Source organism: Ammospiza nelsoni, chromosome 13 (genome assembly GCF_027579445.1).
Source record: "Ammospiza nelsoni isolate bAmmNel1 chromosome 13, bAmmNel1.pri, whole genome shotgun sequence".
NCBI lineage: Eukaryota > Metazoa > Chordata > Aves > Passeriformes > Passerellidae > Ammospiza > Ammospiza nelsoni.
In genome coordinates this window covers 7,127,501-7,146,078 of record NC_080645.1, presented here as the reverse complement: position 1 = coordinate 7,146,078, position 18,578 = coordinate 7,127,501, and the positions used below count along the sequence as shown (strand labels likewise).

The 18,578-nt window shown below is 40.5% G+C and overlaps 1 protein-coding gene across 2 annotated transcripts in view; it reads right to left on the bottom strand.

Moving 5' to 3' along the window:
• Window positions 1–1,133: 1,133 nt before the first annotated feature.
• The window catches only part of TSHZ3 (teashirt zinc finger homeobox 3), a 66,949-nt gene continuing 49,504 nt past the window's right edge, over window positions 1,134–18,578 (bottom strand). For both annotated transcript variants that reach the window (XM_059481735.1, XM_059481736.1), the window contains one exon: window positions 1,134–6,010. In XM_059481735.1, the coding sequence (XP_059337718.1) occupies window positions 2,811–6,010 (3,200 nt within the window). In that variant the 3' untranslated portion in view covers window positions 1,134–2,810. The remainder of the gene's footprint in view (window positions 6,011–18,578) is intronic.

The window sequence follows — 18,578 nt, the reverse complement described above, 5'->3', positions numbered from 1 at the left end:
GCTTCAGCCAGCCAGGTTCCCTTTCCTCACTAAGTGAGGGACTCCTGGGATGGCACAGTCAACCAGTAAAACTGCTGTGATTTTATTGCTGGAACTTGAGCCGAGGCCATAAACATTGACACACAAATGACCTTAAAATCAGACACAAGTGTGAGCCAAAAGAGGAGGGAAAAAACCAAAGCCCTGATCTCATTCACTTGGTCCACTTAGCAGCATTTGCTGTAGAATGAACAGAACATTCCAACACATTTTTGAGACATGGTACTGGCCTTTAACACTACAAGGAAACATGGAAAAATTGAAAGAAAGACAGAAAGGCAAAGAGAACCCAAGATTCAATTACTTGCTTACTGGAAGACAGTGGACTTTTTAAAAAAGAAAGGAAACTGTACAATTGGTAGTGGGATGGTAGTTCTCACTCAGGATGCTGAAGTGCTGGAATGGTGGATTTGCTTCCCCTGTAACCACCTCTGGACTCAGAATTCACCTGACTGGCAAAAGGCATCACTTACATGCATAGCAATATAGGTGTTTGGAGATGCAAATTGTTTTCAAAGGTTATGATGGGATGACCTGTCAACACCAGCAGAAGTCTGTCATTATCACAGAAATGCTCCAGATTGTTTGCTTTCCTTTGGCTGTGTTTATTCACCTCCTCTCCCCCTCTCTACCTGCAGCAGGCGGGGCCAGAAGAGGACTCACTTCAGAACCACAGAGTTGGAGTCACTGCTCTCAGGTCCCTTCTGCTGCCATTTGGAAACGCTGGGAAGGTGGAAAGGGATTCTCTGAGCTGTGGAACACCCTGGGGTGCAGGCTCTGCTCAGTGCATCAGGAGGAAGGCAGGTGAGCAGGCAGCCTGCCTGCCTGGGTCTGAGCTCACAGCAAAACACCCTTTTGCTTTGCCATGCACTGCTGCCAACCCCCTCTCCACAGCCAGCCTTACCTGGTGCTTAAAAGGGAGTTATAACGCTCATTTATCTCTTCTGGGGGGAAAAAAACTCTGTTAATGCAGCCTTTGAATAAGTGCTACCCTGCTCTTTAAATGCTAAAGTTCACTAAAACTCCAGTGATTTATGTGCAGCTTTTGACTGCCAGCACCTGGCAGATGAAGAAACCTACTCAAGCTTCAGTCATAAACAGATAGCATACAATTTAATTTTAATGTGCTCGTTAGTCGTAGCACATTTCAGACATAATTGTGAACGCAACACAAAATTATAGCAAAAAGACAATTTTAATGCTGCTGTAGAAAAAAAGGTTATATGAAGAGTCATATAATGGTGCTTCATTGTCAACAACAAAACAGGGCACAGAGTGCATTACAGTGTCTGTGCTGTTTACATGCCAATATTTTATACATAGATTCTCATATGGTGTCAGCTGTCAGTTACTTCTGCAAATTAACTGCCAAAAATGGAGACGAACAGAATCACTTAGTGTGCTGGTAACCACGGGTTACCTTTCATATGCCTAAAGATAAAGCTGCAGTATGGAATCTTGGGAGAATAATTAGGCAGAACAAAACAGAAAGTTACCAATTGAAATAAAAAGGCATTCTACAATAGGAAATAACAACCAAGAGCGCTTATAAATAAGTAAAAGAGGTTATATCACAGAATGCCTCATAACTTTTTAAGCAAAGTATTACAGTACAAACATTTTAAAGGCTTTATCAATGTTTAGGAAATACAGTACAAGTTTTTCAAATAGATTTAACCCTTTGAGCACTGAGTTTATTTTGAATTTTCTCTTTTTATTTTATTTTTTTTTTTTTTTTACTTATAAATACCTTTAAAAGTCATGTTGTGCAAAACAGTTAGAATGTATGCCAGGAATGCAGTCCGTGGCTTCTGTTTCTTCAGACAATTAAAAAAAAAAAAACAAAAACAAAAGCAAAAAAACCAAACAAATTATTGCAACACTAATAAATATGTATAATTTAAACATGAACCTCTCTTAATATAGATGTACTGTATAGCAAAACAAAGCAACACATACTTTGCTTTAAGAATAATGTTTCTGAATACTTTATAAATGTTATCTGTGGTATCTTTTATCACATAATTTACAATGTTTGATTGTTAAAGGAAAAACCATTAGATCTAAAAAAAAAATGAAATATACACTATATATAGGTACAGTTTATACCTGGGTCTTATCAGGTACAAACCCCGCTGCTGCTAAAAATGCTGAAAAAAAAGAAAATGGCATTAACCACAATCACATTTTCCATAAGAGATTTTGAAATCTATACAATATATACATCTATGTTTCAATGTGAAAATTATATTTTTAAATTTCAAGGTGTGAGACACCTCTGCATAAATGGAGGTTCATATCAGTAATCAGAACTAAGCTAGTAAGGGTCTAAAAAAAAAGCATATCCTTACATTTTTACCAAATTAATGCAAAAGTGCTTCAAAGTACTCAGAGGGCTAAAGATTATAGGGTGAGAAATACCAGCACACTTAGGTCACATGAAAAAGTGCACCAGAATTCGTTATAAATGCTTAATTAAACTGTCTGTTAATGCATGCAGCTTGATGCATCAGAGGGATGCACAGCAACTAAATCCAATTTACACAAAGTTCCAAACACTTACCACTGCATTTTAACCTTCATATTTTACCAGTAACAACAGCTGATTATGCACCTCTATTTAAACACTGTACAGTTATACAAAACAGTTCAGCCCAGAGCGACTCTGGAGTTAAAATAAGAACATGTGCCAAGAACTAAACAGTAGCTTTAAGGCGTCTTTGACAGTTTTCCTCAAAGCAAATTACAGTTATTTTAATCAAAAGCAAATGCTACTGCTTCTCTAACTCCGAAACATACAGAAGATGATCCTCTGGTGACTTCCCATGTGTTTTACTAAGATGAAGTTTAACAGCATGCTTGCTTGCAAAAGTCCTGTTACAAAGTTTGCACTGATAAGAAGTTCCGATATCTTCCTCTGGAGAGGACGTCACCAGTTTTTCAGATGGTGACTTTGCTTGTGCTATCTGATTGTTAATCTGTTCACTGGACAGTTTGGACAAGTCTCTTAACCTGAAACCCAGATGCGATTCAAGATGACTGATATAAGTAGAAGGAGTTCTGATCTGTGAAGCACAGTCATTACAAAAGAACACCGGGTGCCCAGTGTCCAAATTTTTAAGGAACTTAGTTCCCCCCGTCCTTCGGAGCTGGTATTTCACATTGGCCAGCCAGTGGCTAATTGTGGTCATTGAGAGTCCCGTAAACCTGGAAATGTGCATTCTTTCTTGAGGGCTCAAGTCTGACATGATGTATTTCCCCTCTGAAGTCTGCCGTAAGCTGGCTGCAAACTGGGCCTGCAATATGAGCAAGTGCTGAGGGTTCCAGTTAGACTGACGTCCCTTCCTTTTCTGAGCTGGTGTACTCTCTTCTGGTTCCTCTATTGTGGTACCATCAATGTCAGATTTCTCAGATATGCTGGAAGGTGTGGAAGATTTTGATGTGTGACTTTCTGTCAGGTTCTTCAGCATATCAGATATATCTGACAAGGCATTCTCGCGTAGCGGCGAGTTTGACATGAATGACACGACTGCAGATGTCTTTGCTGTTGTCACTGTAGATGAAGAAGATGCAGAAGATGTCGATGTGGATGACAAAAGCGCTGAACCCAAAGAGCAGCTTTTGTCACTCTTGCCTTTCGTCAAATCTATGGGTTGGTCATTGTTGACATGATAAAAATAACGGTCTAAGTGGTCTGATTTTTTGGACTGTAGAGGTGGGGTGGCCACTGCAGCCTTTTCTGCCAAACTGTTGCTCATTTTAAAAAGCATGCTCATTGGATCCAGAGCGGGCAAAGATGGCTTTGCTGCCTTGCCAAGGTGAATGTTCATGACAGATTGTAGTGCACTTAATGGATTTACAAATGGCTGTTCAGGAGGGTGGTCAGTGATGATGGCTGTGCTGCTACTTAAAGAGCCTACAATGGATTTCACAGGCTCTTTCCCATTTTCCACAGGTTCTACAGTTGGGCTGTCTTTGCAACCATCTCTCTGAGGAACTGGGCTGTTCTGCTGGCTTTTAAAGCCACCATCACTGGGGGGCTCCATCTTAAGGGGTTCACTGACTTCACTGCTGCACGGCGAAGGCGTCGCACGCTTCAGTGGAGAGAGCTTTCCTTCAGGCTCCTTCATCTTCTCCTCCACTTTAGCCACCTTCTCAGTGACCTTCTTCACCAACTCTTCCATGGCATGAAAGTTTGTTTTTGGCACAGGCGAGGTCTGACTGCTCGGTGGAGACACTAAGGGCTGGTTTTTAGTTGGTGACACTAGTTCATTGTTTCCGAACATGGGTTTTAAGGGAGTACTCTTCCCAGATGAGCCCAACGACAGCTTCATCATATTGGGCAGCTGGTAGGCAGCATGAATGCTGGGGTAGCCACCCCAGCTCGGTGTGCCATTCTGGGCTTTGTTTATAGCTGATGTAACTGTGTTTTCTAAAGACTTCAATATATCTAATCCCCCCTTAGGGCTCTCTTCTAGGTCATTTTCAGTCAAGTAATGGTATTTTGAGGAGATATCATACTTCTCCTCATCTTCACTTGACTTCTCTTTTTCTTTCATTTTGTCATCAGCAATGACTCTTTCCTTATCTACTTCTTTTTTAATCTCAACATTTAATTTAGGGGAAACACTAGAAGGTGTGTTGGAAGGAGATGTAAAGGTGGTGGCAGCTAGTGGCACAGACTGGACCTTCTCATCTACTAAGGACGTTATTGTCGGTGTGGCTGGGGCTTCTATAATTGGTTTCCCTTTTTTCATGGCAGAGTTAGTGACTTTAATGAAATGTCCCGTCACCATCATGTGAGCCGTGAGCTCCTGCAGGGTGTCGTGTGAGCTTCCACACTCCATGCACTTCAGAATTTGAGATTTCCTCGCCTCAAAGTGCCAGGCGTAGCTGGCCCCGTTCTGGTGACCGTAGCGGTTATTTGGCGTAATGTAGGGATTGGAGTTCTTTTGGAGTGCATCGTTACTATCTGAGATTGTGGCTTTTGGTGTCCCAGCCGTGGAGTCTGGAGAACTTGGCAGTTCAAGCTCCAGTGATGCTTTCTTCCTAGTAGCTGGGATAATTTTTGCTGCTACAGGTGTAACAGGTTCCTTCAGAGGCACTTTTTGGTAGTGTTTTGTTTTGATCATATGAACACTCAAATCCTGAAGAGATTCAAATGAATGACCACAGTACATACACTTTAGCACTTTCTGGGCATCTTCTTTCCCTTCCATTTCAAGCAAGGAACGTTTGCGAGGTTTGGACCATCTTTTGGGGTTATTGTTATCAGTTTCGTGGTTGTCATCTCGATAATGTCCCGTTTCATTCATGTGCACTGTTAACTCTACTAAAGTATCGTAGGCAGCACTGCAGTCTTTACAGCGGAATTTACTGGCTCCAGTGAATATGGAGCCATAGAGCTTACTGCTCTGTCTGTACAGCTGGACTGTGCTAAAAAGGCTCGGTTCTGGCAGAATTCTGCTCTGAGAAACTTGCTGCAGTGTTTTGGCCATGGCAGTCTGGTGCCAGTCAAAGCTGCCGCTCCCACAGCTGCTGCTGCTGCTGCTGCTACTGCTGCTGCTACCGTTGTTCTTTTCAGAAATTGGCTGGTGAAGGTTCAGATTGAGATTGGACCAGTAGGAATTGGAGAGGAAATTATTATACACGGCCTTCATTTGCTCCAAACTATCAGACACCGTGGAGTCTTCCAGCGGTATGGAAACCTCCTTGCTCTCCTCCTCATTTTTGATGGAGCTGCTCTCAAAGTCTGCCATGCGGTCACTCGTCTCACTGATGTGGGACTCACTGTCCATTTCATGGCTAGAGAACTCAGCTGCTGGAGAGTTTTGGTAGCTTTGGCAGTTCTTACTGAAGTCTTTTTCTGGACATGGATATTTTGCTGAAGGCTCCCCGTCAACTGCATTTTCATCAGGTTCCACATCTTCTTCCACCAGCGCTGCTGCTTTTAGTTCGTCTGAAACATAGGCTATCATGAAGAGAAGAAAATACAAGTTAGTTTCTGCTCATCATGCTTTTGCTTTAGCCAAAGAAGTGTACTTATTTGTAAAATTAAACAGTTAAAATTTAGTGTTTCTTCAGAGCAAGAAAAAAAAATCTGCTCTTCAAACATAATTTGCCACCTTATTCTTCTCAAGGGGCAACAGCTTGAAATTAAAACTAAATTTGAAATTAATGAAGCACATTCTGGAGGTGGCATTCATTTCTAAAGTAATAAATTACTTGTATCAACCTCAGAGACAGCAGTTCCTGTCTGTCAATTAATATGTCTTATGCTTCTCCTACCCCTAATGCATTTCTTAACAGACAGATTCACAATTTAAATTAAGCAAGCATTTTTTGCTCATTACAGTTTTGAGACTCAATCTTTAATAAATATAGAGCACAACAAACATCAAGAATTTTTACAAAGTAAAAAAATTACCAGTTAAAATAAATTTTAAAAATCAGATTTTTTTAAAGTTATCACTATTAATCATGTCACATTTTAGAAGAGATGGTTAAATGCAAGTGATGTAACCTCTGGAAACAACTCATTCAAAGCAATTTGAGGATATTTTTTATGGGTGTAACAAATGTCCCATTCCCATTTAAACACAACTTCCTCAACAAGAAAGCCCATGCAGAATTATGTCAGGAGCTAGTTCAATGGAATTGGTATGCTGCACTCATTCTTGCTGTATAAATATATACAAGACCTTCCAGTGGACCTTACAAATGTCAAAGTGTTTGCTCTTTAGACTACTTTGTCAATATTTACTCAGCATAAGCTACATGGACACCCAACAGGGATGCTGTCTTTTTTTCCCCTCAAGTAATGCAACTGGTGATGTAAATCTAAGATAGTCCTCTTGAATAGGACAGTTGGCAACTGACAGTAAACACTTTTTTTTCCATGGTGCTTCTGTTTTACATATACTAAGTCTACCTAAGTTTTTTCTTTATGCAAGGAAATTATGGAAACATTAGAAAAAAGGAATCATTAACTAATCAAAAAATATCTATTTCTATGTAATGCATTAATTTGCAGGAAAGCAAAAATAGAATATTACTCTCTTCAGTGGAATTTAAAATCTCTCACAAAGATAATTATAAACTGAAAAAATTCCCATTTTCAGTACACTCTGTGGTTAAAGACATTTCACCTTCTCTGCAACACATCTGGAAAATGGTATTTGTATCCTGAAAAACCTATAGCTTGTTTCTTCAGGCAATAGTGCAGAGAAGATAGCAGTTTACACCCCAAAAAGCCCTGCTTTAAACAACAGACTGAAAAATGTAGAACACTAAAGTAGGTATCACACACACAGTATTAAACCTTGCAAACTTCTTCCAGGGAAAATATGTTTAAATGTTATCAGAAAACCACAAGAGACAAAACAACTGTTAAAGTGACAATGAAATCAGGCTTTTAGTTTCACATGGAGTATTTCTTCGTTCAGTTAGGTAATACAAAATATTCACTACTGTTCTTTCACATGGATGAATGGTAGCAAATCTTCCTCCAAGCATGTAAAGTTATAATGTGATCCTCAGAACACAAGTTAAACCTTTGAAAGCACAAACATTGCACATAAGAGCAACACATAATAATGATCGATTATTTCAGTTCAGATAATTTCAATGCAGAAAATCCAAGCAGCAAGGGTCCTGTTTTTAAAACACAGAGCACAGAGTTTGAAAGAATTATGTTATAAAATTTTATCATAAGATGCTTCAAAGGTGCTGGTACAAAGATCAGACTTTGGAAGCAAGTAAACCACTCTAATGAAATAGAGGTGTGCTGTTTTGCTCTATTTTCTGCTTTTCCAAAATATTTTGAAAAAAAAGTATTATTATTTTATGTATATCAAAGACTCAGCAGCAACTTGAAATAAGGTTCAGCTCTGTCCTGCAAATACTTGCAACAAAACCAATACACAGAATTGAAAAAGGTGGATTTTCAGAAGTTTAGCACAAGAGACCAAAGTAGTTCAAATTACTCTCTGAAGCTGAAAAATCATGGATAGCTACCGATAATGTGCAGACAACTGATTGTTAACTGCCTCCCTCTCATCCACACCAAATACCACTGAATAAGGAAGGATGGAAGGAAGGAATCATGGCATAAAACCTCTGATTTGGAAGCAAAGGTAATATCCTTTTCCTATTCCACCCTTGTGCAAACAGATTTTTTTTACAACCTCCATTTCTTTGCCTCTGATTTGAAACCACAGAATAATTTCCTTTTCCCAAAGTAAAGAACACCCAAAGTTCTCAGCACAGTGGCTGCCTCAAGGAGCCCTCAGTGACCCCACCAAGGCTCTCTGAGCGTTCCTGCCTGTGGTTTCTCTGGCTGCTGAGCACCTGAGTGTGTGCCACCCATTCCCAGCACCACATCTCACTCCAAACCCCATCCCTGCCCACCATGGAATGCCCTCCTTGGACCCACTGCCCAACCAGAGGGCACAGAACCAGCTCCCTAATTAGTGTGTTATTCTTTACATTTTTATTTCTCTTACTGCTGAACTCTTATGAATTTTGTTTGAACTGAAAGACTTGTCACATTCACAGCTTTTTTAGAGAGTGACTTTTACATTAGGGAAAACCTCCAGCATGCAGCTCATTTAAATGTAAATCTATTTACCTTTCATGCTTTCTTTGCCCTTTTCACCAACTATCAAGCATATTTGCGTGTTAACCAGGAGCTGCCTCCTCTATAGCTGTTCCCCTTCCTGAGCTCAAGTTGTGAAGCCAACTTGTGACATCAGTCTTTGATCCAGAAATGCAGGAAATGAGGCACAAACGACAGTGTGGAATTTAACCCAGCAATCTGCAACTTCGCAAAAGTGACAGCTCCAAGGGCTCCTTCTGCTCCTTCCCCTGCACAGAGCAGAGGAGGGATGGAACCTGGTCCAGGGAAGGGTCCCTGCCTCACCACACCTTGCCCAGGGCAAGAAATGGTCAGTCTGAGCACAGATGGAGGTAACAGCCTCACTGCACCAGGCCCACAGCAAAGAAATTTCTTATTTGGTGAAGTACCTACAGGAAAAGCAAAGAGACTGTGGAAGCAGAGAATAAAATCAGGAGGAGATGGTAAAAGGGTTTTTCACTGTGATTCACTGCCTGGAGGACAGACTGTTTATAAGAAGCACTGTCACCAGCTCATCCTTACTTAGCCATTACTCTATTATGTAAAAAAAAAAAAAAAAAAAAAAAAAAAAACACAAAAAAAAAGACAAAAAAGACTCGTAGTTCGATATTTTTCAAGTGTAGAATAAATGTTTGAACAGCAGGGCATCTGTAAAACTGTTCTTCAATGCTTCAACAGCAAAGTCTGAGGGGAAAAGAAACAACTTTAAAGGCAATTCTAGTGGCAGAAGTTAATAAAAGTGGAAATGAAAGAAATTAGGCAGTTCTGGGTTTTGTTTTTCCAGAGAAAAAGGACCAAAAAAAATCCCAGGTCTCCAAGCAGTGTTTAGTTTACATCTCACAGGGCACCATAACCCACAGGAAATTGCCTGCAAATTGAGCAGTGGTGTCACTGTGACACGGTATCTGACAAAAAGTGGAAAGCTGTTGCCTGGCATGGCACTCAAGTTTCTACAGAAGAGGATATCAAAGGGGTTCAGAAACACCTTGCAGGTACAGCCACGGAGAGGCTGAGAAGAGACAGTTCCCTCATTAATATTTGCTGTAATTATTAACTGAAGTGCTAGGTAACAACGAAATTAACACATTTGATACCAATATATAACAGTAGGCTGTGGTATAATGCAATTCATTTCCACACAAGAGGGAATTACCTTCATAACTGAGCTATGGATCATTTCTTTGCCAGTGGAAATAAATTGTGATCCGTCACTGTCCAAAATGATCTACATATTGCAGAGACAGTAATAAACTCATATACCTGGCTCTGCACAGGCACCAGGGATCTGCTGCACGAGAGCAGAGAGGCACCAGGAGCTTCTCCACTGTGTGTCCAGAGGCTCAAGCCCCCATGGAGCCAGAGCAGCTGTGCCAGCTGATCCCCTGGGCTCACCAGGGTGTGCCAGCTCATCTCCTGGGCTCACCAAGCTGTGCCAGCTGATCTCCTGGGCTCACTAAGGAATGTCCTGGGCTCACCAAGGTGTGCCTGCTGATCTCCTGGGCTCACCAAGGCGTGCCTGCTGATGTTCTGGGCTCACCAAGCTGTGCCAGCTCATCTCCTGGGCTCACCAAGCTGTGCCTGCTGATGTCCTGGGCTCACCAAGCTGTGCCTGCTGAAGTTCTGGCTCACCAAGGTGTCCCTGCTGATGTCCTGGGCAGACCAAGGTGTCCCTGCTGATGTCCCGGCTCACCAAGATGTGCCTGCTGATGTCCTGGGCTCACCAGCACCACAGCTGCACCTCCATCCCCACTGCCAGAGCTGCTCCTCAGCAGGAGCAGCACAAACACTGTGTGCTTGCCACAGAATTCACAGGATCACTGGGTTGGAAGAGACCTCAAAAGTCCAACCCAGCCCCAACAGCTCAACTCAACCCTGGCCCCCAGTGCCACATCCAGGCTTTGTTAAACACACCCAGGGATGGGGACTCCGCCACCTCCCTGGGCAGCCATTCCAGAGCTTTATCACCCTGTCTGTAAAGAAATCTTTCCCAATATCCAACCTGTATTTCCCTTGGCACAGTTGCGGCTGTGATCTCTGGTTCTGTCAGTTCCTGCAGAAAGCAACCAACCCCAGTTGACCAAAACCACCTTTCAGGAGCTGCAGAGAGTGATAAGGTCACCCCTGAATCTCCTTTTCTCCAGGCTTGTCCTCCCCTCCATGGCAACACTCCCCAGTAAGAAGTTGGACACACACCTCCTTGAGATTGTTTGGAAATACAAGACCACAGCACTAAAGGTGTATTTTACTGTTCTCCAAAACCCAATTATATGCACAATTTTTTCCCTCATTTCCTGAAAAATACAGCTGAAACCATATATTTTGGCTTGGATGTATCCAAATATTTCATCCAAATATTTCATTTCAATGCTTTTGAAATTTCTTGTTTTAATTATGTTTTTTCTTGCCAAAAATTTTTCTTTTGTTTTAATTAGCTCACTGGGGGTATATTTAAGCTAGTATATAAGCTGTTTGCTTGAAAAGGAACAAAACATTCCAATACTCTTCTCACATGAAAAACACTCAGCAACAAAAGTTTATCAAAACCACTCAGTTTCTTGGAAATATTTTTGCTTTAACCAAATGGCTTTCTATTAAAAAAAAATTAGATCATCTTTGCTATCCATCATTCAAAATCATCAATTAATACTAAGAGTCATCTTCCAAAGCATTTAATTTTGAGTTCATTGGGAAAAGAAACTTCTCAATCCTCAAAGAACCTGAGCCTGTCTACAATTCACACTTGAAAAAAAATAACAGCAGAATGGGATCAGGAGCAGAAATGCTCCTAATCAATCAGGATCAATATTATATTCTCAATAAAAAAGAAAGAGGGGAAAAGGATCATATTAGGTTATAAGGTGCAGCAGTGAGTAGGATTCTGACAGAGAAAGTCCCTGTGCACCCTGACCCTCACTCCCCATTCCATGGCACTGCACAAGAGGTGGCTCCTATCTCTATCATTTTATATATTTTATATTTTCCTGAATACTTGTCCCATTCTGTTTTATATCAGACACCAGCCACCTGAGAAATGAACAGAATATTTTTCAAATATTTAAGTAATCTTTGAAAAACCCTCAGAGTTCCCAGTTTTGGTGGGACCTTTTGGAGTTAAGAGGCAGCTGAGTCCCAACACCAGTGCAGAGAAAGCCAAAGAGGAACAGCAGCATGGAGATGATCTGACTGTGCCAATGAACCTTATTCACAAAATTAATGAGCAGAGGCAAGAGAAAACCAGCTCTGTGGATGGAGTCAATCAAAGACCTAATGCAAATGAAGGCATATAAAAGAGTTATATTAGTCTGTTAGAAAACTCCCACTCCACAGGCCTTCCACTCACAGCAAGAAAGGCAAACATTTCACCCACAACATGAGCTATTTCTATACTGAGACTAACTGTTAATTCCCATGTAACTGAAATTGTATTTGAGACTTCTCTCCTTGGCAGAGATGCTCACATATTCCTCATTAGGCAGTCAGGACGGGAGGCAGGAGTGACTGCCCTGTTTAAAAGAGTGGCAAATGACAACAGTCTCTAAACGGGCATGGCAATACTGATTACCCAGCACCTTGACAGGGACATTATTCCTGTTAGAAAGGTCAAAGGTTCTGTTTCATAGAGGCAAGACTGTCTATTATGGGAGAGAAATGTTATTTCCAAGTGAAGAGGTCAGCACTTCTCTCTCACGTCGGCGCAAGTCCCCGGTACCTCGCACCGGAGCGCGAGCCCACTGCAAGACGGATTATTCTGCCCACTGGCAAGGTCAAGAATATTAATTTTGAACATGTTAATTTGATGTGATGTGCATGATTAATGCTTGTTTAGCTGGATTTTTTGTGTGTTGATAAATCTGCAGCCTTTTCATGCCATTGAGAGTGTAGGATTTAGTCCCTGGGAAGTGGTGTGGACGGATGTGACATGGGATGTCAATCGGATGGGTGGCTGTCATTAGGCACTAAGAACTTTGAAGAGTATTTTGTTTGTTCCTTCATGAAAATACTGCAGCTGTCTGCCACAGAGAGCTCAGAAATAGGCCAGAGGAAGCTAGCCAGCTGCTCTGATTCAGCATCCTGGACTGGTATTACATTTGGAAAGACTTCAGAGAGGCCAAATCAACTGTAAGTGCAAAGAAATGAGAATTACATGGACAAGGACACACAGTGAAGAGATGATAACAAGGAATTAGTTTATGTGTCATTACAGTGTGGGCCACCTAAGCACAGAACAAAGCAGTTTCAATCAGGCACCTTTTCCTCATGTCACTGTATTCCAAACTCCCCTGGGTTCTGTGTAGTTCAAAGGAAGTACAGGACTCAGGTCTCCCATTCACTTTAGACTTTACAGAGCCACAAGAAACATGTCATACAGACCATTCACAAATGAGGAGAGGAAACATTCAAAAACTGCTATGAATTCTGATAAGGGAGGCATTCTTTTTTTCTGAAACCAAACACTATTTAGATGTTTCTTAAATGACAAAGAGAAAACCTCACATTTATGTATTATCTCCTTCACTAAATATAGACCTGAAAAAAACAGCATGCCCTACTATAAAATGATGGCTTAGAAACAACTTGGAACTATTGGACAGCATCATTTAACTGAGGTGTTCAATTATATGCACAATTATAAAAAAAAGCTAAAAACTTCAGTGAGTGCTTTATTTTTCACATCAGCCCTGTGGAAGAAACATTCTTATCTACAGTTTACAGCTGAAAACCTGGAAAGAAGTTAAAAGTTAATTGTCTAGTGCTAGACAAGAAGACAAGTGAAGGAGCCTGTTACTCCTGTAGGTTAATATATATAATTCAGCTATTTACACAAAACATGGGAAGATGACTTAAGTTTGTTCTGTTTCCTCACAGAGTGTGTTTATGTGAATACAATATATGCATATAAATGAAAATAATTGACAGTTTTCAGCTGAAAAAATTATTTCTTCCAGTGAAATGCCCACAGGTGCAGGGAAGGTTTCTGAAGTATTGTCAGAACTCTCCTGTGAAGAGCTCTCAGCTCCCAGCACACAGCAGGACCCAGGGACACTGTGACACCCACTCTGTGCTGGAGATGGATCATGATGGATCATGCCTCCCTCCTCCAAAACAGCACTCTGCCTTCATTCCTCCCTGGGGCCTAAACCCCCCGGATTCAACGTGCTCAGCAGGGTTTTTATAAAACCTGCTCCAATTACTCACCCTTGAAGCACAGCACCACTGCTTCCTGATGTGGACAGGAGCACCTGATCCCAACACACTGCACTGTGCCCTTCTATGGGTAGGGTTGCACAAGGATCAGTCTGAAATCTGTCTCACTTGAACAGTTCACCTGCCACCTTCTACAAGAGTATTTTGACAAGAAGGGATCCAAATATTCAAAAGCCTTGGCTGAGAACCAAGGTCCAAGTTACTCTTAATGAACAAAATTGTATTCATTTCTAGAGACTTTCTTCAGGTATCATTCTTGTACAGCCCTGAGGGAATGACAAGTTTTTGAGAAACTTCACAACAACAAGAGTTCAGAGCCTTTCTGGCCAGGAAGAACAGATTTTTAAGAGGTTTGATCTAAATTTGCAGTCTCACACATACAACACAACTGGCTGCCTAGAGCACCACAGCTGGGGAACCATTGGTGTTCCACTGTGCGTGCCCATAGCTGTTACCAGAAGCAAGGCAGGGCTGACAGTAATCCAGTGCAAAGGCTGAGAAAGGTTATGGACTGTCACAATGACAGAAAGACCTTCCTTGCTATGGCATTTTGTGGAATCCATCTCCTTTCCCCTTTGTACTCTGGGGGAATAGAGACTGAACAGCTCCTATGGACATATGCCTAGATTTTCTGGCTGATCCTGCTGAAAAAAGAGAAAAAGAAACCTTCTTGGCCTCCCTGCCACCATAAAACCAGCCCTTCACAAGCACCACTAGAACCAGACCAAGGAGGCAAATGAGCAACTGAGACTGGGAGCACCCAGTGGGAATTCTCAACTGCTCCTCAGTTTGATTCAGTCCAGGACCTTGTGATCCCATTTCATCAACATCCCTGTAGGACCCTCCTCTTCCTCCCCTCCACCTTCCCTGGGAAAGGCTGCTCTTCCTCCAACTGCCCCAAATTACAAATGAACACAAATGAACACCATTCCAAGGAGCATAAAGGCCCTCACAGTCCATGGGTCAGCTACCCAGCCACAAAGGGAAAACACCACCAGGGATCAGGGAACCAGGCACAGACTGGTGAAGTATTAGCTGACAAGCAGCCCCAGAGTTTCAAAAATTTCACATAAACATCATGAATTCAATGACCAAGCGTATTACTAACAGGAAAAACCCCCACCTATATTTGCTGTATAAATAATTCAACATGAATAAATGTGATCCACTCTCAAGTTAGACAAAAGTGGCTTTTCCCTGGTTTCCAAGGCAGTTGCTTGGTGTGAAGTACTACAGACTTGCTAGAGAGTCCCACTCCATGCAAGTACACATGACAGTGGGAGTCAGTGAAATAGGAATTCAGCAGCAGAGAAAAAGCTTCATGTTACACTTGACCCTAATTGTTCTTTGGATACTGTAGAATTTTTCTAAGCACAGAATTACTATTTCCTCAAAGGGACAAAAAATATTTACCAGAACATTCAAAGAAAAACAAAATTGTTTGTTTTGGGGGGTGCTTTCTTTTTTAGTTAAAAGTCACAGTCAACATCCTGGCAAGATGAAGCCAAATTCTCTGTATGAACTGGTACCAAAATACAGAGCAACACAATCTCTGCTTGATACCAGACATTTGGGTGGCATCTTTTAATCACTGAAAAGCACACAGGGCATTCCACAAACTAATACAAGATTCACAGCCAACTCTGGGATAAGCAGCCATGAGCATAGAAGTTCTCAATATGGCTCTAATAGCTCGTAATTATTATAATCCTTCACTGAGCAAACAGATGTTGTAAGGGAACTTCAGTTCCTTCAAATGCAGTAATCAAACCATTCTGCTTCTGCCCTGCCTCTTCTCACTAAATGTTTTGTATAGTGGAGTGGAAATAGCAAATGTAGTGACAAAATGACCATTTAATTGTCACAGAAATCTGTTTCTGAACAAAACTGATGTTGTCATTTCTCTTTATGCACATTTCTCAGTCTTCTGATATGGTTTAGAGGTTTTTTTTAACACCAAGAAAAAATCTTGCACCTTACTCTCTGTAATCTACCCACATATTTGGTTGTTCCTAATTTGTCCACATCTTACAAGCTGTACAGTAACTAGAATCTGGTGCTGTATTTGTGTTTAGCTGTACTAATCATACACACACATCTCTGGAGCTGCCACCTTCACTGTGAAATTTTTAAAAATCAAGTTTTCACCTAAAACGCTTCAGTCCATTACAGTGAGTCATTCTACTTGGTGATTTATTTGTAAATAATCATGCCTACTTAAGACATTCAGAATGCACCAAAAGACCTTCAGCCTGATCCTTCATTTTGTTGCAAACTTGCATCTCCCATTGAAGCCCTTTCTACAGTAGCTTCAATAGCTATTTTGGCTGCAGTGCCTCCTTACAATAAACTCTATACATCTGTATGAATGGTATAGTAGAAATCCAAATGATTTCAATCACAATTTCAGCTATTGTGAACTCGTGCTTATAATGAAGTTCCTCTATTAAGAAAGGAGCTCAGTGTGGGCCAACAAAGCTTTGTGTCCTTTCACAGTTGCTATTCAGCCCTCATATAAGAAAAACAACTATTGACTGCAATATGAATCTTAGGACTTGAAACAAGCAGAGATTCTCAGGATTACCTCTACAAGATGGCCCCAGCTTTTTTTTTTTTTTTTTTTTTTTTTTTTTTTTTTTTTTTTTGTATGTGGAGCAAAAAAGAAGCACTGAATATTCATTTCACTCATTTGCTAACTATACTAATGTACACTGCTGTAAATGAGTCTCTATCTACCAGCACCTATTGAACAGAAGGGTGTTTGAATAGGTGGGGTTTGCTATAATGCCACACTAAGATAATGTGCTAGAAACAAATGGTTCAGTGATTCCTGAATAGAAAATTTGCTGGAAAACCCTGAGAACCAAGAGACGAGGGGGAGGGGATTAAAATGTCGCTTCAGAGCCACCAACCAAACTCCTGTCATTTTTAAAAGATGTTCCTGTGGCACAGTATGAATAGTTTATAGCCATGATTGTGAACATTCAATGTCATATAAGAAAAGACACTTGTCAAGAGCCTTTCCCTTACCAGCACCCTCATCATGACCTGTGTTAATGAAGTTAATTGAATTTAAGATCAATAATGGTTAATTATTGCAATTTGACATTCTGAGATAAATGGCTTTAAGACAGAGAAATGTGTGTGTATGTGAATTCTCTCCAAAGAAGGTGAACACATTACAGCCTAAGAGGGATCACACAGTCCTTCCATTGATCCTGGTACAATCTGATCGACCTAATCCTCTGATGAATGTGGGCTTTTCACAGCTACAAGTAAATGTTCTACAAGACTACTCTAACCCTTGTCACTGACCAAATCTATATGAGCTGTACACTAGAAATCTATTGAGATAGATTAAAGAACTGCTGTAGAAACAAGAGATGCTTCAATAAAGATGAAGGTTTATTATATTGATTATTAATGTTACATGCAGTATGTAATTATGAATGCTTATGGATCATAAGAGTTTAATTTTGGTCAGTCAGATGTAAATTATCATAACTGAACAATGGTACTAAAATTAAAAAGTAACAGATTAAAAAAAATCCAACAAGCATGTTGAATTTGACGACTTAAGAGTGAATGCTCAGTAAGAGAGAGATTTTAAAATCATCCTTGAAATGTGCATGAAAATGCTCACAGACAGGTATTTATTTCACTCATCAACCTACTTCATTTGGGGTTTTTTAAGTTTACTTTCACAATAGTTCCTCAACAGGAAGACGTTTTTCAAACGTGTTAGTAATGATATTCTTACATGCATACTGAACAAGTTAAATGACCACTTACAAGATTTATAATGACAAAGTAAATGTCAAGGAAAAAGTATTACTGATTGCAGAGCACTGACAATAAAAAGCAGCTGAAGAGTTCTGTCAAAATGTAAGATTATGCAAAAACACTATTGAGAACACTGCTAATCATCTGCTCTTGTCAATTACTTGAAGGGTATCTGACAGCATATTTACATTAAACACATTTCAGTAGTGAAATCCTTAATGCTGTATCAGAATATTTTCATTATCATTAGAAATCCTTTAAAAGTCCTTTTGTAGCAGAGCATTGTAACAGCAATGATGTAATATCTCTCTCTGTGTCAGGTAGGGGTTTCTACTTCATGCTATTATAGCTACATAATATTTGAAATAATATAACCAGAGACTAAATATACATGTAAGATGGCAATCCCCATGTTCCTGTATTCAATGCAGGTATTTTCAAATAACAGCTTTGCAGGAGTCTCAAACTAAAGGCAAACTGATGATCTGTCTTTGTCTGGCCATTCTTTTAGCCTTTTACTACTCCTGTGACTGCACTTTGTCATGGCAAAGGACATTATCAAGCAGAGATTTTTTTCTAAATCTCTGATTGTGACTTGCAATTCAGCTGCTTTAGGAGGAGACACATTAGCTACCAGTGCCTTTCACCTGCTGCAGAAACTTATTTTAGTTATGTCTGTCTTATACTTCATGGAACCCTTCCTCCAAAACAGAGAAATAAATGAAATGTAATGAAAATGAAATGTTGATCCTTTCCATGCTTCAGCAGGCGTTACTAAAAAAGCACACATAACCCTGTTTGATGTGTAGAACAGTAAGCATGCATAAAAATGGACAGAGAGGATGCATGAGCTGCCTTTCAGGAGGAATTCATCTGGGCTTAGAGAAAAAGAAGGGAAATAAGCCCCGATCATGAC